At 44.2% G+C, this 22,588-nt stretch overlaps 1 protein-coding gene across 2 annotated transcripts in view; it reads right to left on the minus strand.

Moving 5' to 3' along the window:
• CHKB (choline kinase beta) overlaps positions 1 to 22,588 on the minus strand; it is a 77,645-nt gene that overhangs the window by 20,024 nt on the left and 35,033 nt on the right. For both annotated transcript variants that reach the window (XM_044279903.1, XM_044279902.1), the window contains 5 exons: positions 22,438 to 22,542; positions 18,611 to 18,669; positions 16,419 to 16,506; positions 12,558 to 12,666; positions 9,393 to 9,490 (listed from right to left, as the gene is read on the minus strand). In XM_044279903.1, coding sequence (XP_044135838.1) covers positions 9,393 to 9,490; positions 12,558 to 12,666; positions 16,419 to 16,506; positions 18,611 to 18,669; positions 22,438 to 22,542 — 459 coding nt within the window. The remainder of the gene's footprint in view (positions 1 to 9,392; positions 9,491 to 12,557; positions 12,667 to 16,418; positions 16,507 to 18,610; positions 18,670 to 22,437; positions 22,543 to 22,588) is intronic.

The raw sequence follows: 22,588 nt of genomic DNA on the forward strand, positions 1-22,588 counted from the left end.
ACTCCAATACGCTTAGCTGAAGTAATAGCTATTAAGAAGGCCATCTTTAGGGATAGATGTTTTATCGATAGGTTAGATAATTGAAAAAAAGAGGGGCATTGTTAATCCCTCAAGTACAGTGTTCAGATCCCATGTGGGAACTCTGGACCTTAGAGTAGGCCTTAATCTAACTGCTGCCTTAATGAATCTTCTTACTCACCTATGTTCAGATAGGCTAGTGTCAAAGAAGGTGCTCAGAGCAGATATCTGCACCTTAAGCGTACTGGGTCTTAGCCCTAGCTCTAGTCCGTTCTGTAAGAAATCAAAAATTTTGCTAATAGGGGGAGAGGTAGTATCGGGATGATCACCACCGAGCCAGGAACAAAACTTTTTCCAAACTTTGAGGTAAACGGAAGAAGTAACCTTCTTCCTACTAGCCTTGAGTGTGAGGATAACTTTTTCAGAGAGGCCCCTTCTCAAAGTTTCGCTCTCAGGATCCATACAGCTAACCTGAATATCTGGGGATCTGGATGAATTAGAGGGCCCTGGACAAGCATATCCCTCGGGAAAGGAATCTCCCAAGGATCCTCCAGTGCTAGTTGTTATAAAATAGGAAACCAGCTTCTCTTGGCCCACAGAGGGGTTACCAGGATTATCGTAGCAGTCTCTCTTTGGATTTTCTGAATTACCCGAAGTATAAGGCTACTTTCACACTAGCGTTCGGGTTTCCGTTCGTGAGCTCCGTTTGAAGGAGCTCACGAGCGGACCCGAACGCAGCCGTCCAGCCCTGATGCAGTCTGAATGGAGGAGGATCCGCTCAGACTGCATCAGTCTGGCGGCGTTCAGCCTCCGCTCCGCTCGCCTCCGCACGGACAGGCGGACAGCTGAATGCTGCTTGCAGCGTTCGGGTGTCCGCCTGGCCGTTCGGAGGCGTGCGGATCCGTCCAGACTTTCAATGTAAGTCAATGGGGACGGATCCGTTTGAAGATGCCACAATGTGGCTCAATCGTCAAGCGGATCCGTCCCCCATTGACTTTACATTGAAAGTCTGGACGGATCCGTCCCAGGCTATTTTCACACTTAGCTTTTTTTTGCTAATATAATGCAGACGGATCCGTTCTGAACGGAGCCTCCGTCTGCATTATTATGAGCGGATCCGTTCAGAACGGATCCGCCCGAACGCTAGTGTGAAAGTAGCCTAAGGGGTATTGGAGGGAACGCATATACCAGTCTCCAATTCCAGCTTATTGAAAGGGTGTCTACTGCCCAAGGCTTGTCCCTTGGATCTAGGGAACAAAAGAGATCTACCTGAGCATTTTCTTTTGAAGAAAATAGATCGTTCTCTGGGCGACCCCATCTGGAGACTATTTCCCGGAAGATGTCCCTGTTTAGAGAGACCATTCTACTGCATCTATTATTCTTCCGATTAGGTAGTCTGCCTCTGTTTTCGGAACCCTTCAAGTGGATTGCAGATAACTATAGGGAATTTTCTTCTGCCCAAGAGAAAATCTTCCTTGCTACTCTCCTAGAGGGTTGGATCTCATTCCCCCTTGGTGTTTTAGGTATGCTACCGTTGTTAAGTTTCCGTTCCATTCTTTCAGGATCCAACTCGGTTATTCTTGAGTGGGCCTGGCTACAAGGAACTGAAATTATACAGGCAGTTAGATTCCCCAGCAGACTCGTATGGAACATTTGCGAGATCCTTGAAACCCCGAAATCTTTTGAATAAGACACTCCTCGGCAGGAAGTTAGACAAAAACAAACAGATGTAAACAGTGCATGCGGGGCCGTCTGAGCCGTGTAGAAATGGCGAAAATACCTTAAAACATATGGGGGGGGGGGGGGGGGGGGAAGCTAGAATCACCTGTTAACTGTGAGCACACTTAAAAAAAACAAAAACAAAAAAAACTTTGATCCCGGACAACCCCTTTAAGTTCCTGACTTCAACTGTTCATCTCTCAATACTTTGTTACTTTTCTTAGACTATTTTTATATTGTGCATACTTGGAAAACGTTATTTCTTCCAGAATCCTACCATACTTCCCTTATTCAACCACACTAATTTCTTTGGTTCAGCCTTTCCTCACTTCGAAAGAACAAATCCGGTTATAGGAGTCATTCCAACCTGTCCATAATGTATAATAGATACATTTGTTCTTTATGTCAAGAATGATTCTTTTGAATTATTTTTGAACAATATTTAAAAAAAAAGTTTTATTTTTTTATGAATCACATTTATTATTCATGCTAACAAAAGTATCCTTTTACTATGTACCAGACTCCTATAATGGAGCATCACTCTTGTTTATCTGATATTTATTATAAAAGGGGTTGCCTGGGTATTCCATACTGATGACCCATCCTCAGGCTAGGTCATCAATATCTGATCAACTACCAGTGTTCTGCCAAATCTCTATACCTTGCGAAAAGTCTATACCGGAAGTGACGCGGCTGCACAGGAATCAGCTGGAGGAGGGTGTGCGCGGCGCTGCGAAAGCGCACATCCACCGGCTTAGCAAAGAATTATTGCAGCGCCGCGATAGAAGTACTTTGTACATTGCGCGTGGGCACTTAGGGGTATAGAGATTTTGCAGCGCCAAATGTTTCATCAGATCTCCCTACCCCTGAGTGCGCAGGCGCCCACAAATCATCAGTTGCAGTTCAGCGCTACCATGTGGTGACCTCGGTATCCAGCACTCAGCTCTGCGGTAAGGATGAACTGCAACTGATTTGTGCGAGTGCGAACTCAGGGGTAGGGAGAGCTGATGAAACATTTTGCGCTGAAAAATCTCTATACCCCTAAGTGCGCACGCGCGGTGTACGGAGTACTTCTATCGCGGCGCTGCAATAATTCTTTGCTAAGCCGGTGGATGTGCGCTCGCACACGCGGCGCACACCCCCCCTTCAGCTGATTTCTTTGTGGCCGCGTCACTTCCGGTATAGACTTCTCGCAGGGTATAGAGATTTGGCAGAACACCGGCACCCCCACCAATCAGCTGTTTGAAGAGGGCAAGCCGCTCCACAAACCCTGCAGCCTCTTTCAAAGGGTACTTTCACACTTGCGTTTTTCTTTTCTGGAATAGAGTTCCGTCCTAGGGGCTCTATACCGGAAAACCAAATTACGTACCGGTAATTCCCTTTTCATGAATCCTCCATGACGGCATACCATGAGATGACCCGCCTCCAACCAGGTAGGGACAGGAAGTATAAGTTTGACTCTCCTCCAGCTCCTCCTCAGTGTCTTTCTGGATCGACAGCCTAGAGAGTGTTCTTTCGAATCTTTTTTTTTTTTTGCACACCATCACCTATGTGTAGGCCTATTAATTATATATATATATATATATATATATATATATATATATATATATATATATATATATATATATATATATATATATATATATATATATATATATATATATATATATATATATATTTTTTTTTTTTTTTTTAAGGGTGGGAAACCCCTATGCCGTCATGGAGGATTCATGAAAAGGGAATTACTGGTACGTAATTTGGTTTTTCCCTTTCATCCTCCATGACGGCATACCATGAGATATAACATATTAACAACTTAGGGGGGGGGGGGGATTATAGCTTGAAGGACTTTCCTCCCAAAGGCTAGATCTTGACCTGCCTTAACATGGATTCTGTAATGTTTAATAAAAGTATTAGGGCTAGACCAGGTGGCTGCCCTACAAATTTGCTCTAACGAAGCGTTTGCCCTCTCTGCCCAAGAGGCCGAAACCGATCTCGTAGAATGGGCTGTAAAGGCTTCAGGAGGTGATTTCCCTAGCGCTTTATATGAATCTGAGATCGCCGTCTTAATCCATCTTGAAATGGTATTTTTTGTCGCTCTCTGCCCTTTGTTTATGCCAAGAAACTGAACAAACAAGGAGTCAGTCTTTCTGAAAGCCTTCGTGGCCTCTAAATATATAAGCACTGCTCTCCGCACATCCAATTTATGAAACCTCTCCTCCCCTTCTGTTTTCGGGTCATCGCAAAACGAGGGAACCAATATCTCTTCTTGCCTGTGAAAATTAGACACAACTTTGGGAAGGAAGGAGTTGTCCAACTTAAACGTAATTCTATCTGCAGAGATAACACAGAAAGGTTCATTGATTTTCAGGGCCTGGATTTCACTAACCCTGCGGGCTGATGTAATTGCTACTAAGAACAGGGTTTTAAGTGTTATATATTTTATAGAGACAGATGATAAAGGTTCAAAGGGGCTTTCTGTTAAGCCTGATAGAACTAAATTAAGATCCCATGGTGGAGTCATAGCTTTCAATGATGGTCTCAGTCTATCTGCCCCTTTAAGGAATCTGACAACCCAAGAATGATTGGCAATTTTTTCATCAAAAACTGCACTAAGGGCTGATACGTGAACCCTCAGAGTATTGGGACGAAGACCTTTCTCCAGCCCAGACTGTAAGAAACCTAGAATTGAAAGGACTGAAAATTTTTCAGGGGATACTTTTTCTTTTACACACCAGGTATTAAAGGTTCTCCAAACCTTATTATAGATCTTAGAGGTCGTCTCCTTTCTACTGGCCGACATAGTATTGATGACGGGATCTGTCAGGCCTTTAGCTTTTAAGATCAACCTTTCAGGTTCCAAGCTGCCAAATGCAGCTTTTCCACCTCGGGATGGAGAAGTGGACGCTGCGACAACAAATCCTGATCCCAAGGAAGGATCCATGGACTTTGGGTTGACATGATCTTCAAAAGAGGAAACCATGATTTTTTGGGCCATAAGGGAGCTATCAAAATAACATGGGCTTTGTCTTGCCTTATCTTCTTCATCACTCGAGACATTAGTTGCAGGGGGGGGGGGGGGGGGAAGGCATAAGCTAGATGGAACCTCCATTTTATTGAAAAGGCATCTATGCCTTCGCTTTTGTCTCTTGGATTGAGGGAAAAGAAGCGGTCTACTTTTGCGTTTGTGGCTGAAGCAAAGAGGTCTATTTGGGGAACTCCCCACTTTTGGATTATTTGGAGAAAAACTTCTTCCTTTAGACTCCACTCTGTTCGACATATCTTGACCCTGCTTAGGAAGTCTGCTTTCACATTTAAGCTTCCTTTTAAATGGACTGCTGAAAGGGATCTTATATTTCCTTCTGCCCAGGAAAAAATCTTTTCTGTTATTTGGCTCAGACATAGGCTTCTTGTTCCGCCTTGATCGTTTAAGTACGCTACCACTGTGGTGTTGTCTGATCTTATTTGGACATCCTTTCCCTCTATGTCTTGACTCGCCACTTTTATGGCCTCCCAAACTGCCATCAATTCCTTTTGGTTTGAGGACAAAGTCTTCTGGTGGTTTACCCAGGCCCCCTGGAAATAGTGATGAGAGTAATGCGCTCCCCACCCCCAAGGACTTGCATCTGTAGTGATGAAAACCTGTTCCTCCGCATTCCACGGAATTCCCTGGCGTAGGTGGTTTACTTGCTTCCACCACTGAAGACTCTGGTTCACCGAAACAGGAACCAGAACTGTCTGTTCCAAAGAGCTCTGGCTTCTGTCCCAGCAGGCCAGTGTCCACTGCTGTAGAATTCGAGAGTGGAACTGAGCCCACTTCACTGCAGAGATGCAAGAGGTCAGGGTCCCTTGTAGTCTCATAGCCTCTCGTATCGAACAGGATGGATGACTCTGAAACCGTGAGACCTTTTCTACCACTCCAGAGACTTTTTGTTCTGTAAGAGAAGTCTTCTGACGAGTGGTGTCTAGGGAGAGACCCAAGAAAATTATTTCCTGGGACGGGACTGGCTTTGATTTTTCCCAATTAGCCATCCCGCCAGATACAGCGTCTGGCAGGTCACAAAGAGATTGTTCTCTAGTGACCGTTTTGACTCGCCTACTATCAGTAGGTCGTCTAAATACGGAATGATCAAGATATTCCTCCTTCTCAGGTGGGCCACTAGTTCCAGCATCACCTTTGTGAAGACCCTGGGGGCCGAGGTTATCCCAAAGGGTAATACCTGGAACTGAAAATGGAACAGAACTTTCCCCAAATAAACCGCTATCCGCAGGAACTTTTGCATACCGGAATGTGGTAGTATGCGTCTCTTAAGTCTAGGGAGGCTAAAAAGTCCCCCTTTTTCAGCAGATTCACGGTTGATCTTATTGTCTCCATTTTGAATTTGTTGTACTGTATGAATTTGTTTAAGTTTTTTAGGTTTATTATTAACCGAAATTTCCCGTCTGGTTTTTTTACTAGAAAAACGGTTGAATAATATCCCTGACCTTTTTGAGAATAGGGAACCGGAATTATGGCCTTTTGAGCCAGAAGCTTCCGAATCCCTTCCTCCAGATTTGTTTGGAGAACAGTTGTCTTTTGAATGGGAGTTACCCTGAAAATATTTGAGGGAGGAGGAAGACTGAAAACTATTTTGTAGCCTTCTGATATCGTATTTAAGACCCAAGGGTTTGTTGTAATTTTTTCCCAGTAGTCTAAAAAAGAACTTAGTCTCCCTCCTACCTGAGCACTGGCGTCATTGCTTTGACGGTTCCGTATTCTTTGTAGAAAACAGGTACCCTCTACTCTTCTGGTTTCTTCCCCTTGACCAGCCTGAGTCCCTGTTCGTTTTCTTTGCTTGAAAGGGGGTCCCTTTTTTAACTCTCCGAAAGGGAAATTTCCTCTTCCCGGAATCTCTGGGAAAGGTCTTCTTAGAATCGGAAGCCTTTTCTAGGATGGACTCTAAATCCTCTCCAAACAATAGATTACCATGAAAAGGTAAGGTACATAATTTTAATTTTGAACTGACCTCACCTGACCAGGATTTTAACCAGAGGGACCTTCTTGCCACGACCGCTAACCCAGATGCCTTAGCAGCTATCCTGACAGATTCCGCAGTGGAATCAGATAGGAAATCCACAGCTTTGATTAAGAGCGGAAAGGAATCTTTAAGATCACCATATGTATTACCACCTTTCAGTAGGGATTCTAACCCTGCTTTCACACCTGAGCGTTTCCCAAACGCGCGTTTGACGCGCGTTTGTGTCATTGACTGCAGTGTCCTATGGCCACAAACGCGCGTCAAAACGCCCCAAAGAAGCTCAAGTACTTGTTTGAGCGTCGGGTGTTTTACAGCGCGATCGTACGCGCTGTAAAACGCCCAGGTGAGAACCATTCCCATAGGGAAGCATTGCTTTTCATGTGTTGAGCATTTTACAGCGCGTTTGAACGCGCTGTAAAACGCTCAGGTGTGAACTTAGGGTAACTGTGCGAGCCATTTTTTTAATGATCTGGATACTGAAGTTGCAGCTAGGTTTGGTTTGAACAGGGCCGCACAAGCTTCCCATGTTTTTTTAAGAGTCTGATCTGTCTTTTTATCCATGGGGTCCCTTAATGACCCCATGTCTTCAAATGGTAAGGCGTTAGGACCCTTCACTAATTTAGATAGGGAAACGTCTATCTTAGGACAGGTAGTTAACAAGGCTTCATCTTCGCTAGAAAAGGGGAGTCGTCACCTTATTGTCTTAGGAATGAATAGTTTCCTATCCGGGGACCTCCATTCTCTTTTAATTAGATCGTGCATGTTTTTATGCACAGGAAAACCTCGGTTAGATCTCTGTTCAAAACCACTGAACATCTCGTCATGGACTGATCTACAGATTTTTTCATCAGAAAGATCCATAGTGGCTCTAACTGCCTTAATTAATTCTCTGGTATCCTCAGATGAAAAGAGATAGTTTTTAAATTCGGAATCTGAACCAGAATCTTCAGACCCGAGTTCACCTGACTCTGAGTCCTCCTCAAATTCTGAATCAGATGCTTTTGTCGCTGGTCCCTGCGCCTGTTTGGAGCAGGAAGGGATTAATGAGGTGTCTGACATAGCAGCCCTGATTTCTTCCCTAATTGTGTTTTTAAGTTCTTCTTTTAGGGACGGAACTAAATCCTTAGAAATGTTGTCCGTGCATTTTTTACACACTTTCCTAGCAGAAGAATCAGAAAGTTTAATAGAACAGAGACTGCACTTTTTTGCCCTCTGACTAGATTTTGCTTTCTGAGCACTCTTTCTCGCTCTGCACACATACAGAAAGAAAGAAAATACATAAGGGTTAATCTAACAGAATATACTGCCTTTACTCTTGTCCTGGTAAATTACTCACTGGTACAGATCCCTGAGTGTTCTCCATAATTTCACCTGGGTCCAGCATCTTTTTTAGGGTAACAAAAGGTCACTGTTCCCCCCTTAAATAGTTTTACCTCCAGACCTCAGATCAGAGGACGACCTCCGCCACAATCCTGCGCGCTTTTTGAATTTTCCCGCCGCCGCCGGCATGCGATCCACCGCCCGGAAGTGCTCTCAGGCCCCATACCGGAAGTGAGCTGTGGAACGCTTCGTGGAACGCATGGCGCGCGCCCACTTCCGGTGACTACACTGTGAGCGCCGGCCATGCCGGATCGCAGTGTGGAGCTTAAGGAAACCGACCGGAGGGACTCCCTGAGTGTCCGGCCCCACGTGGACCTGTCTGCCCGCGCCAGCAGCAGGTAAGAGACAGGTATTTCAGAGCCCGACTTCCCCAATGGGGACCGGACTCTGCTGCCTCCTCACATGGCATCCACTTTTTTCTTCCTGGTCGGTGACCATAAGAGAAAACCTATCTCCTACCTGGAGGGACAGGAAGACACTGAGGAGGAGCCGGAGGAGAGTCAAACTTATACTTCCTGTCCCTACCTGGTTGGAGGCGGGTCATCTCATGGTATGCCGTCATGGAGGATGAAAGGGAAAAATAACTTATATAGAATTTTATCCCCATGCATTCTGAATGGTGAGCAATCCGTTCAGGATGCATCAGGATCTCTTCAGTTCAGTCTTTTTGACTTATCAGGACAGAGGAGGAAAAAAACCAAAAAAACCCACACACAGCATACTATAGTTTTATCACCAGCCCCAAAAAACTGAACACTTGCCTGAATGCCGGATCCGGGATTTTTTTTCCATAAGAATGTATTAGTGCCAGATATGGCATTCAAAATACCGGAATGTCAGATCCGCAGACCGAAAAATGTGAAAAAAAAAAGTAAAAATCAATAAAAATATCAATGCCGGATCAGTTTTTCCGGATGACACCAGAAAGACGGATCCGGCATTTCAATGCATTTGTAAGACTGATCAGAATCCTGATCAGTCTTACAAATGCAATCAGTTGGCATACGTTTTGCCGGACGGAACTGCTTGCCGGATCACTCTGCCGCAAGTGTGAAAGTAGCCTAAGGCAGTGAATGTGCTTAAAGTGGTATTGTTGTTTGAAGTTATTCCCTATGCACAGGATGGGAGAGAACTATTAAATCTGTGGGGGTCCCATGACTGAAATCTCCACAGATGCCCAACCGGCCACTCCGTTCATTCCTGGCAGGATTATGGGGTCACTGTTCTTGTGATTGGTACAAAGAAAAGCTTTCTTACCGGTTCACCTCAGTAACCATGGCGGCCGCTTCAGCACACCGCTCCTCCTCGCCCAGCTCTGGACAACTTTCCAATAGGTAAGATCGTAAAAAATGAAGCTAAGGAGACATCACAATAACAAAATATAAAAATCATAAAAATATCCCAGATTCTGCGCTGAACATTTATACATTTATTTTCTAGCTGCCTATAGCCACCACTGGAGGAGTTGTGTAAGAGCTTGATACTTTTACTTACATCACACTTTTCACACTCTAGTGATGTGCAAAAAGTCTGGAAATTGGCAAGTAAGTCAGCTTTTTTTTTTAAGCACAATTTGAACTAGAATTCTGGTACATTTTAATTAATAAATCTGTTTCACAGCACTGACCCACATGCACAGAGGTTTTACAGCTTTCTAGTACAAAGCTACAGTATGTACAGATGTGTCCACCATTACAGTCACTAATTTATTAAGGGCTAAATATTAAAGGACCTATTTAGGATTTACTAAGGACAATTTCTCATAAAAGTAATTCAATACAATACTGTATTGACAGGCTGCAAAGCACAACACAACCACTGGAGGGGGGGGGGGGGACACACATACGATAGAGATCTCAAGACTAGCGATGAGTGGTTTGATTTGTACAAACCAAGTTCCCTCAAAAATAGGGACTCCCTCCTCCCCCATGATTGACATGGCCAGATATCTTGCCTGGCCCTGTCAATCTTGTGCCTGCGCCAATGCTCCCAAGTAGCAGAGCATGTATTGAAGATGCCAACTGTGCGTGTGCTGGGTGTATCAGCTCATCAGGTAAGAGCAGCAGGCCCTCTGTGCTTGCACCACCCTATGGAGCAGTCCTTTGCTGCTCAGAGGCTAGATTTTGATTTGTACTAATTAATTCGCTCATCACTACTCATGACTCATATGACATCAAAATGCAATAATTATCAGACAGCATTATGACATCATAATGCATAAATTAACATATCAGAGGAGACCCTGCCATCACAATGAATTACGGTGCACAAAAAGTAAAAACTTGGATAAAAATAGGAGCACTGCTAGGGACATCCAAAAATGGTCAGATGAAGCATAAAAACACTTATTGGAAAAACAACTAAAATTGGTACATTAGTGCAACGCATTTAGGAGGCACACCACTTTTTTCCTCAGGCACCCTTGTGCCTTTTAAACAAGTCACACTTATTATGACATTCTAGGGGCAAATGATGACATCACAATATCCTTACTATGACATCATTTTATACCATTATGACATCATAATGTGTTGTTTATGAAATCATCATAACGCTTTATTGTAGGAAAAATTGTAAAATTATATATATATATATATATATATATATATATATATATATAATTTTACAATTTTTCCTACAATAAAGCGTTATGATGTCCTGATGGTGTCTTATAATGTGATATATATTTTATATTAAAACATTTTTATAAAAAAGGCGCTGGTACAAAACTAAATATGAATTAAATATGTATAAGCTTTATGCCATCAGTACTTCATTCTGCTTTTTACATTTTTTTCTATTGGATTGGGATTGAATATTGAAGCCCTGCAGGGGGCAGCAGCAGCCATCAGCACGAAGGAGCTATACGCCTAAATGCCATCACCACAGCTGTGGCTAAATTTGAATAACTACCTCTGGAGAATAACATGACTTAATGTGTTTTACACCAGGGAGCATCCCATGTGCTTTTCATTCTCTTTAATGTGTTATTTATGACATCATAAGACACCATATCATTAAAGTATACTAAAGGGGTTGTCCGTTTTCTTATATTTATGACCTATCCTCAGATCTGATCTTGATGACCTATCCTGGAGGATAGGTCATCAATTAATAAATTAATTAATTAATAAATATGATATATAAAAAGTGGACAACCCCTTTAATTATGACATCATTGAACACCACTAGGGCATCACAATACATTGTCATAGGACAGTATTATGACATCATAATGCATTATGACAGCATTAATGATACTACAATGCATTATTATATCATAGAACACCACTGTGACATCACAGTGGAGGAATTATGACATCATAGAACACTATTATGACATCACAATGAATAAACTACTATATGGAGATTTTCACTTCTAGAAGCAATGCTTCTAAGGGAGAAAAGCTTCATACACACAACATTCAACAGAAATTGGAGGCATAACCGAGGTACATTCGAAGTACCTTATTCTTGAAGGGGAGCAGTGTGAATGCCATTTAAGAGCTTAAAGCAGTTGGCCACAATCTGGCTACTTTTGACCAATGACCTTTAGGCCTCATGTACCCGGCTGTTCTGTGCATTGGGGACCACAATTGTGGTCCCCAATGCACGGGCAACATCTGTGCAGTGGGCCGGACCCATTCAACTTAAATGGGTCCGTGGTATATCCGCACCGCAAAAAAATATGACATGTCCTCTGCACTCCGTATCGCTTCCGGTGTTCCGTGACTCCGTTCCGCATCTCTGGAATTGCGGACCCATTCAAGTGAATAGGTCCGCATCTGCGATGCGGCATGAACACGGCCGGTGGCCGTGAATTGCCGACCCGCAATAAGGCGATGGCCGCCCACGACAATGTGCATGAGGCCTTACTAATATAGCCCCTTTGTTGAAACAGTGTGCCATTTCCTATATTTTATAAGATATGCCCCCTTATTTGCAAAGTCTTTTGTGCTGTCCACACAGAGGTCATGTCCATAAAATGGCTGCTGATGGAGGGTCATGTGACCAGGCAAATCACTCCTCCATTCTAACACCCCACACCTGCACAGATGGCAGGGGAAGTGTATTTGAATGAAGGAGGACATCATATTGGTCACGTGACCATCAGCAGCCATTTTATGGACAAGACCTCTATTTGGACAGCTCAAAATACTTGGCAAACAAGGGGCATACTCTATAAATTATTGAATTTCAGCAAAGTCTATATTAATAAGTGTCATCTAATCATCTTACATACACCTTGATCAAAAGTAATCAGAAAGTGGACAGCCCCTTTAATTTGCCGGGAAGCATTCACCAAGAATAATGTTCTGTACTATAAAGAGCATGTTTGCTTCAGATGTCACCAGGTGATCTTGTGCTATTGTACCATCTTGGGAAGGCTATTTGTTTCTCGCCGACTACTTAATGGCGCACCTGCTGCTCCCGTGTGGGGTAGTTGCTCAGTTGCGCTTTGTAGAATGGCCACTCATCATGATGGTAATTATACACCCACTCACAGAAGTGATTACCTACGTCAAATCCCCTGTGGGAAAAGAAGAGAAATTACTTCAAATATAACCATGAACAGAGAGAGACAGCACAGAACAAATACATGTAAGGCTACTTTCACAATAGCGTTTTTTTGCGGATCCGTCATGGATCTGCAAAAACGTTTGTTACAATAATACAGCAGCATGCATCTGTCATGAACGGATCCGGTTGTATTAGGTCTTCTATCGCCATGACTGATCCGTTTTGCACACCATTGAAAGTCAATAGGGAACAGATCCATTTTCTATTGTGTCAGGGAAAACTCAGTCTTGCTCTGCGCCACATTGCGGACTGGAAAAACGCTGCAGGCAGCGTATTGGTGTCCACCTACAGAGCGGAATGGTGACTGAACTGATGCATTCTGAGCGGATCCTTTTCCATTCAGAATGCATTAGGGCAAAACTGATCCGTTTTGGACCGCTTGTGAGAGCCCATGACAAATCTCACAAACGGAAAGCCAAAAGGGAGGGTCAGACCATCCTGATGAAGGAGCCCGACGGCTCAGAAACGCGTCGGATGAACTTTGATCTCTGGGAGCACCAGTAGCACTTCGCGGTGACGTCACACGCACAGAAAATCCTGGACACCGAAACTGTAGTCTGCTCCCTCGCACCACACAGCTACCGGCCGGAGCAGTGTGAATGCTGGTCGGTGAGCAGTGAAGATTTACTTTTCCTTACACTTCCCCTACACACAGGAACGGGAACATTCATCTAGCCACTCCACTCGATTTGTTATATTTCTACCGACCAGCGCCAGTGTAAGTTTGTACCGTAAGGTAATTAACGTTTAACCAGGAAAGCCAAAATGCCAGTGTGAAAGTAGCCTATGCAGACAGACTCCAGCAACTGAGTGTGTGGAGAGGGAAAACCACTCAGTCCTTATTGGCAGACAGATGGAATAGCAAACATTTTTCCATGACGTAAATGCAAACAGACTACTCGAGGCATAGTGATGCTGTCCAGTCACTGCGGCAACTTCCAAAACAGTGGAGAGGTTAAAAAACACACGAGCTTGTGAGTATCCACAGGTAATGCACAGCGAGAAATCACTAAAAAGCCTTAGCCTTTAGTAGAGCTTCTTACAAAAGACTAGACCATAGCAAAACTGATGTCCACATGTAGAGTTTATGGACACTGAACACTAGAAGGAGTGTGTTCTAGGTAAGTTATCAGCCGAACTTGCCAGATGTTTAAACCAAGTGTTTATGTTAAAAGGTAGGTTTTCTATGTCATTATCTATTTTCAACTAAAATCCTGCAGTTCTTATACAGTCTTAAAATAGGATGAGACTTAAAGGGAACCTGTCATCAACCTTGTGCTGCCCATTCTAACAGGCAGTATAAAGTACAGACAGGTGAGCTGATTTCAGAGGTCTATCATGTATAAGTTAGAAGTAAGTGGTTGCCGAGAACCAACATCACAATCATTGCAGACTAGGCCTGGCAAAGAGTCACGGCCACCTGAGAAGAGTCCTGGTTCGTCATGAATTCCCGCTCTCCTGCCACCTGCTGATGGCTGACAGGCTTCTACCTAGTTTTCTCCCTTTCTCTCTAGGAGAGAACTGCCAATCATCAGCAGATGGACGGGGAGAGCAGGAGATTAGGAATAACCATGACTCTTCTCAGGTAGATTTGACTCTTCTCAAGGCCTGAGCTGCAATGATTATGATGCTGGTTCTCAGCAACCACTTACCTTTAGCTCATGAGTGACACATCGCTGACATCAGCAATTTTGTCCCTATTTTATGCTGTCCTCAGCGAGATCAGCATAACGTTGATAACAGGTTCCCTTTAATGTTCTGTACAGATCACTTTTCAGTTATTAACTAATTTCCAGCACAGGCAGGTATACAATAACTGATAACAATACAGAATGCACCAAGGAGAAGAGAAGATGGTCACAGCTTATCTACGCCCCTCCTTGTACAATGTCCTATCCAAAGGTCACAGTGCATGTCTAGAAAATATTCCCATAGTCTTGTGATGGCTAACCTCTGGCATTCCAGCTGTGGTAAAACTACAATTCCCAAGATGTACACAGAAATGAATGGAGCATGCTGGGAGTCATTGCTTCACCACAGCTGGAGTGCTGGAGGTTAGCCATCACTGTGCATAGCCTCTCAAGTAAATGGGTGATCTACAGACACCAGTGTCCATGTGGCTGCTACAATGCAAATTCTGTATCTGAAATACTGTTGAAGCAGAAGCTCAGGTAAATCATATACAGAAAATAAAAAAAATCTCAGAAAATAAAGACATATTAAAACAAAGGAAATACAAAATATTAAAATAAATAACACAACCAGATAGAAATGTCAGATTGTGGTGCCTGCAGTTATGGTCAGGCAGATATGTAGGTGATTACAGGTGTGGTCTGATTAAACACTAGGTCTTGCCACAAGAGGTTGTAAAAGTGCTTTTACCACTACCCTGTAAAGAGACTCTCAGAGGCTACTTTTGGGCAGTGCACTACTTAGAGAGTGATCGTTGACTGCTAGACAAGCCTCCACTGACGCACTTGATATTTTGCGCAGATGACAGACTTTGAGAGGGGTCACATAATTGGACTGAGAGAAGCAGGATGGTTGTTATGATGGATGACTGCCCGCCATCAAGGCCATTCTGACCTAGCTGTTAGGAGGCGTTGGTAGCAGTGATTAAGTGAGGGCACACACAAACAGCAAACAGACAACCAGTAAAGAGGATCGTTTGCTCCGCATGAGCGGCTCCCACAGTTTTGTTGTCCACTATCCAGAAACAGGTGGCACCTTCAATACCCACCCCTGTCTCTGCCCAGGCCATTTCCAGGAGCTTAACAGAAGGAAATTAACCAAGTAACGAATCAGATTCCTTCTTTCATTTTTAATAGCTCCTTTGGAAAATGAAAGGTGGAATCTGATTGGTTGCTTTGGGTAACTAAGCCAGTTCTACTTTACACCGGTTTCATAAATCTCTGCCATTGTCTTTAGCGACAAATCTAGGTTCTGTTTGGGATCTGACGATGGTCGGGTTTGAGCATGGAGGCTTGGTGACAAGTGCTTTAATGCCCGCTTTTGCTGTGGAGTGACACACTGTCCCAACTGCTGGTGTGAAGATATGGGGAGCCATCTCATATGACAGTCACCCCTAGAAGTGATATGAAGGACATTAACAGCTCATCGATATGTGCAGGACATCCTGTGGCCATATGTGTTGTCTTTCATGGCAGGGTATCCAACTGGCATTTTTCAGCAGGATACTGTTTGCCCATACACATCAAGGGTTTCCCAGGAATTTCTCTTCCAGATTGCACCACTTCCTTGTGCTGTCTTGTCAGCAGATTTATCTCCATTTGAGCATTTATGGCACCAGCTTGGACACTAGATTCAGCATCCTGTGTTCAGTGTTCAGGATCTACAGGTCCAGCTGTAACATCTGTGGGCAAATATGCCGCAGGTTACCATACGGAACCTGTATGCCTCAAGACAATCTTTAAATGAAACGGAATCTGTATTAGTTAATGCTAACTTACTCCTCCAGCGCCCACATAGTTGGATGAAGGAGTTATACTTGTTTCCATACCTATCCCAGCATGACTATTTAGTGTGCTCATGTGTTTTCATGGTTTCGGGTATTCAGTTAGCACCCTAGTTAATAGAGGAGGCCTCCATCACTTTTCTACACCCAATATTGGATCATGGATAGGGATTGTCCAACCTCTTATGAAAGGTCTGAGAAAACATGCTCCTATCATGTGGCCTGACCTGTAATTGTAGCTGCTGTACTCAAAGTCAATGAGCATAAGTTTATCAGATGGATCGGAGGAACGAGATGACAGAAGCAGGATATTTCCTACAAGAGAAAGACAAGCCAGTGAGCAGGAAGACCATTCCTCACAGCACTTACAGAAGCATCAACATCATTGGGAGCGAGGAGACCAAAACTGAACTTTATGGTCACAGCCATAAAACGCTATGGCCCCAATTTATCAAGACAGATGTGTTCTATGCCGGTCCTGACAGGCCGCATGCTCCGGCAGTCCATGTGACAGACAAATCTACCCCAGTTGGTAGCTGGCGTGGATTTTAGTCAGCATTTATGCTAGTTTCTGGCGTGAATGAGAATAATGTGCCGAGGCCGATAGCCTCACCCACTTTCTGGAAACTGGTGGCGTAAAAAGTTGCAGTGGCATTTAATAAGGCACAAAACCGGGCAGCCGGCACACGGGGCATGCTTGGACTTGTGACACTAATCTGAAACGTACTGTACAGAGCCAAGTCAACTATGAGCACAAGTGATTAACAGGTAATAAGGGAGGTAACAAGCCACCATCCCCGCTTAAGAATTTAGTACACTTTATAGTGTACCTGCCATTTACTTTTCTCCCAATGTGTAGGGACAGTGATAAAGTATATTAGAAAAAGGTTTCCTATTTAGTGAAGTTGGACATTTATATTAGAAAACTTGGCCAGAAACGTCCCTTAGCAGCACTCCTTAAATCAGCGTTGCTAAGGCAAGTCTGTCTTGCTAGTACAGCTGCTGCCCTCACATACTGTAAAGTACATCCCTAAATATACTGCATGTGCTGATATCCCTGCTAGTGCAACACTGATCAGTGTGGCCAGCACTGACCGTGGGCGATCCTGTCATATCCCCGGTGTGCTGAATAACCGTGACAGCGGGCTGCAAGTCATCGCTATTGACTATTTATTTATTTTACGCACTTATATAGCGCTGACATATTCCGCAGTGCTTTACATGCATTAGCATCACACTGTCCCCAACGGGGCTCACAATCGAAATTCCCTATCAGGAGTGATGTGAGGAAACCAGAGTACCCGGAGGAAACCCACACAAACACTGGGAACATCTAAAACCCCATGCAGATGTCATCCTTGGTCGGACAACTGAGCCAACATGCTGCCCAGGGAGAAGCTGTTCTACAGTACATAGTAACAGTTATATACTACATATACTATAACTGTCACTGTATACTGTAGAACAGCTTCTCCCTGCATTCTTGAAAGCAAGCGCTTACTGCCCGCTGTCATGGTTAGTTATTCAGTGCAACGGTGATACAGCAGGATCGGCCACGGTCAGTGCTGGCCTAATTGATCAATGTCACAATAGCAGGGATATCAGCACATACAGTATATTTATTGTACACATAGTAACATTCAGGGATGTACTGTATATGAGGGAGGAGTGAGGGCAGCAGCTGGGAGCCTAGCCGTCTTCACCGAAAGTCCTGCACTGTACTAGGAAGACATGTGCCTTATCAACACTGTTTTAGAGAGCGCTACTAAGGGACATTTTGGGGCAAGTTTTCACATATAAATGTACAACTTCACTAAATAAAAGTATACTAGAAAAAATGTTCCCCATCACTGTCCCTACACACTAGATAAAAAATTAAATGAAATGGTATAGTAGTTGTTACACTTTCTTAAAAATATAACTAGACAAAGTACTACTTTCAATCAGCAGTAAACACAATCCTAAAGACAAGGGATGGCTAACCTGAGGGTCTCCTGCTGTTGCAAAACTACAACTCCCAGCATGCCCAGACTGCCTACAGCAGGGCATGGTGGGAGTTGTAGTTTTACAACAGCTGGAGAGCCTCTGATTGGCCATCCCTCCTATAGACTGTAGGAGTCAGTAAAAAGGTAATTGTAGTTTTCCTACACAACATGGATTTAAAGAAAAATATTGCTCAGCCTGCCCTTTGACCGGTTGTTGTAGCACCATGCATGTGCACCACACAAATGTGAAGTATGTGGAAATAATGGTTCAGATGTCCTGATGAGTAAGTGGCATAGCACCTTTCCTACGCTCTAGTTGCTAGCCCATGTAAATACACTTGAGAATTCACTCAAACAACTTGCTGGGAGACTGCATTGTAACTCCACACTGAGAATAATGACAAGCTTGTTAGTACAAGGAGGCGGTCACCTACCTTCCTGAACGTCATTGTGGCAGAAAACGACAGGAGACGGTGTAGATTCCAGCAGAAGCCTGTAGAGAGAGGAGACAGAGTCCATACAAGTACATCCACATGCGGCAGGACTGTCACATTCCTGCAGAAGTCTAGGTGTATGCTGCAGAAGCAACCCCATCACTCTGACCGACAGGGCCAGGCAGTGAAGACTGGACCCAAGGTCTCTCAGTACAGAATCCATCGGCCGGGCGCTTCTGTGCCGAAGGTGGAGGAATCAGACTTCAGGGTCTGTCATGATTGCATCTTCACTGTCTGACCCGGTCAGTCAAAGTGGTGTGGGTGAGGCCTGTAGGAGAGTGAGGCAAGCCTCTGGGTGCTACAACAGTGCCCTTGTTGCACCCAGAGACTAACTTGTATATTATTATTATGCTGTTTTCTCTGCAATGCTGAGACAGAGCAAGATGGGACGAACACCATTAGATTCAGTTGACAAGGGCAACCACTGGTTTTATTCAGGGGTATTTAGTGACAGACTCCCTCAGATTTTCAGCATACCGTATAAAGCATTCGCTGTATCTGCTTGCAGTCATTGTACGGGACCATTTATGGATAACCTCTACAGGATGAAAGTCTCTACTGGTCATATGATGATCACACCACTTCATGAGTCTTTACAGTTACAGTGAATGAAGTTTTGACAAAGTCCATATTAACGCATGATGTAGAAATAGCAGCAGATTTTCAAATCCACAACATGCCCCGTCTGCTACAGAAATGCCACGGCCGTTCACTCCAGACTTCATACACCACAAAGCACAAATGCAATCCACAGCTGCAATAACATGTGGATTTCAGTGCAGATTTGTAGGCTGGTTTAACAGTGTAATATTTATGTGATGTGCGAACCCGGCCTTGTAAAGAACCGTGCGCGTCAGTGCAGGTTTAATGTTCATCCTCTAGAAGTAATCAAAAGTTCCTCTTCAAAGACTATGAGCAGAGATGCCGAAAACCATCAGGAATTAATCCACAAAGCAAATAGTAATATTGCATACATTGTCATTACACGGTGTAGTTTAAAGGGGCTCTCCAACCCCATGACACCTCGGGCTCCATGCACATGACCGGGTCAATTCGGGTACCATGGCCTGTTTGACAGCCACATCTCTTGGACTGAAGTTGGCTCCTCTAACCAGAACTCACTGCATCAGTGATTTATGATGAAGTGAGCTCCTATCTGACCATGGATCTATTGCACTGTACTCACATGATGACAAGGGCATGTTTCCCAAACTGCACATGATAGTTTGCATACGGCCTTACAAATACTCACCTCTCCCCTGCAGACATTTCATCCGATCCCTCTCTGGTCTCTGTTTTTCCGCAACCAATGATGATGGGCCAACATGACATATGACTGCTGCTTGTAATGGTGATGTTTCAACACCACTGCTGCGGACAGTGATTGGCAGCAGTGGTCATATGTCGTGCAGTAATAGGAGACCAGCAGGATACCGGGGAAGCGTCGGCAGGAGTGGTGATTAGCATTATTATTTTACTCCATTTTATGCGGTCATTAAAACCCAGAGATCTACAGTATATATTTATATATTAGTAGGAGAGTACCTGGGGTGGTGGTAGACGGGAGGTACGTGCCACCGGGGGTCCCGGTGGAGCAAGAGCCGAAAAAATTAATTTTGCAGCGGTTATGCTGTTAACACAGCGGATCCGGGTCGGCTCTTACTGGGAGCAGGCACATATGCAGGCGGGTGCCTGTCTCCCCACGGTCCAGGCCAGGTTTTACAGGGAAGGGTTAAAACCCGAGCAGCAACAAGGGTGTGGTGTGCAATGTGGAGCTTCTGTGTTCTCTGGCTGTGAGAGTAAGAAGCTGAGGTGAGCTGGGCTGTGTGCTGAGGCCTGTAAAGGAGGGTGCAGGAACCTGCAGCTGAAGCCAGGAGGGATCCGTGTCCTGTGGCTAGAAGCAGGACCCATGGGCTTACTTCACCAAGGAGAAAAAGGTGACATTACTCCTGGCTTTAAAAAGACTTTGCTTTATGTGACAGAAACAGGCCTCAAGTAGCCTGCAGCAGGGACTTGCTGTGTTTGAACTATTATTTTGCTGTTGTGTGTGACCACCCTCCCTATGAACTGCACCGTGTGAATAAACAAAGCATCGTGTTTTACACCAAGACCGGTCTGTGTTGCCTCTATACTGCACTCGCTACCACTGCCTACCAGAGCGGATCCACGGATCCCCACAATATCTCTCTATATATAAGTGGGTGGGTGTAGAGTTCCTAAAATATCCGCTTTCTTAATGCTGGCTCAAGGAGATTTGGCAGCTACCCCTTTCCCCTGCAGATTTTGAAATGCAGATGCAGAGTTCATTGAAATCAGCAGGTGACCATGCAAAGTGTTAGATGCACTCATGGGAGAGGATCTTTTTCCCAGCTAATAAGGAGACCCCCAACAAAAAGGCCAGGGGTTGGCCTAGGCAGGGCTGAGCAAGTGCTGAACTCATAATATATTGTCCATTACTACAGTGTTTGGAGAAGATAGTAGACTTTGAAAGCAATGCCTATGTTCCCCTACAGGTCTGGCTAAAAAGTACTTATATGCTGTCACTGCATAACCTGCCAATGATGCCTACAGTCCCCACAATACCATACGGGTATCCCTGTTCATTCTGCAATCCCTCATGGCACAAATCTCAGGATGACAGCAGGCTCCCATGCATGCAGATGCTAGGTTCAACATCCTGCCAGTCAAGATGACAGGGGTTATCAATACTGTCCTCAAGCTGGTTTTCTTTGTAGCCAGTCAAAAATTACTACGACAGAAACACACTTAGGCCTCATGCACGGCCGAGAGCGGACCTTGGAAACCCGTCCGGGGTTCCTCCTGACAGTATGAGCGCATGGCGTCATTGGTTTGTACGACGCCGTGCTCTTCATGCAGCCGCTCCTGTATGCATGAGGCCTTAAAGTGGTACTGCCACCTGGGACACTAATGGCATATTGCTAGGATATGCAATCAATATCAGATATCTGCAGATCCGACCTTTGACATTTGCTCCTATCTCCAGAAGGGGAACCCCGAAGTGAAGGAGAGCATACATGGCTTGCTTTCCCTTCACTGCTATGGGACTTCCAAAAATAGCCGAGTACGCCCTCTTAGCTATTTTCATAAGTCCCATAGCAGTGAATGGAGAGCAAGCCACTGAAGCACAGACACCTCACCATTCACCACTATGGTGCTCACAGAAATAGCTAAGCCAGAGCTCAGCTATTTTCGGAACTTTCACCGTGGTGAACATTGGGTGACTGTGCATGTACAGCTGCTCTCCCTTTGCTTCAGAAGCCCTGATCTGGATACAGGATAGTTTCCTAGAGGTGGGATGTGCACTGATCCGACACTAAGGTCCTATTAATATGCCACCAATGTCAATGCTAAGAGACTGTATTTAGAAAAGCATATGATGGACAACATGCATATTTTCTGCAACATTTTTCCCACTGTGGATTTTGCCATGATTCTGTAGAATTTATTCTCCAGATTTAGTGGCCTTCACTGTATGCACTGCAAATTGTGAAATCTGTGTGGAAATCTTCAGCATACATTGACATAATGTGCATTTCCTTATTTAAACAGCAGGTGTTTTTTTGTACATGTGGATGAGATTTCTTAATCCATTCTACATGACTGGTATTGTAAGATGCTAGGATCTGCCACACACAAATCCACAGCCTTGCACCCTCTGCAGGTGTACCCTAGGAGTGCCATACGTGGTACTACAATAAAACAGACCATTGCCTTCTTTATAAAAACATAACTTTTCTCTGCCTTACTTCAGACTTTTCATTTCTTCCTCCAAGTTATAACTCTTCAGCTTGTTGAACTTTTCCACCAAATCTTCTTGTGTAAAGGACAGAGTAGAAATCTGGGACATGTACCTAGAAGAGAGGCAGTTACAAGAAAAAAAAAAAGTGTTGGTAAAGT

The sequence above is a fragment of the Bufo gargarizans genome, chromosome 2 (genome assembly GCF_014858855.1).
Source record: "Bufo gargarizans isolate SCDJY-AF-19 chromosome 2, ASM1485885v1, whole genome shotgun sequence".
Taxonomy (NCBI): domain Eukaryota; kingdom Metazoa; phylum Chordata; class Amphibia; order Anura; family Bufonidae; genus Bufo; species Bufo gargarizans.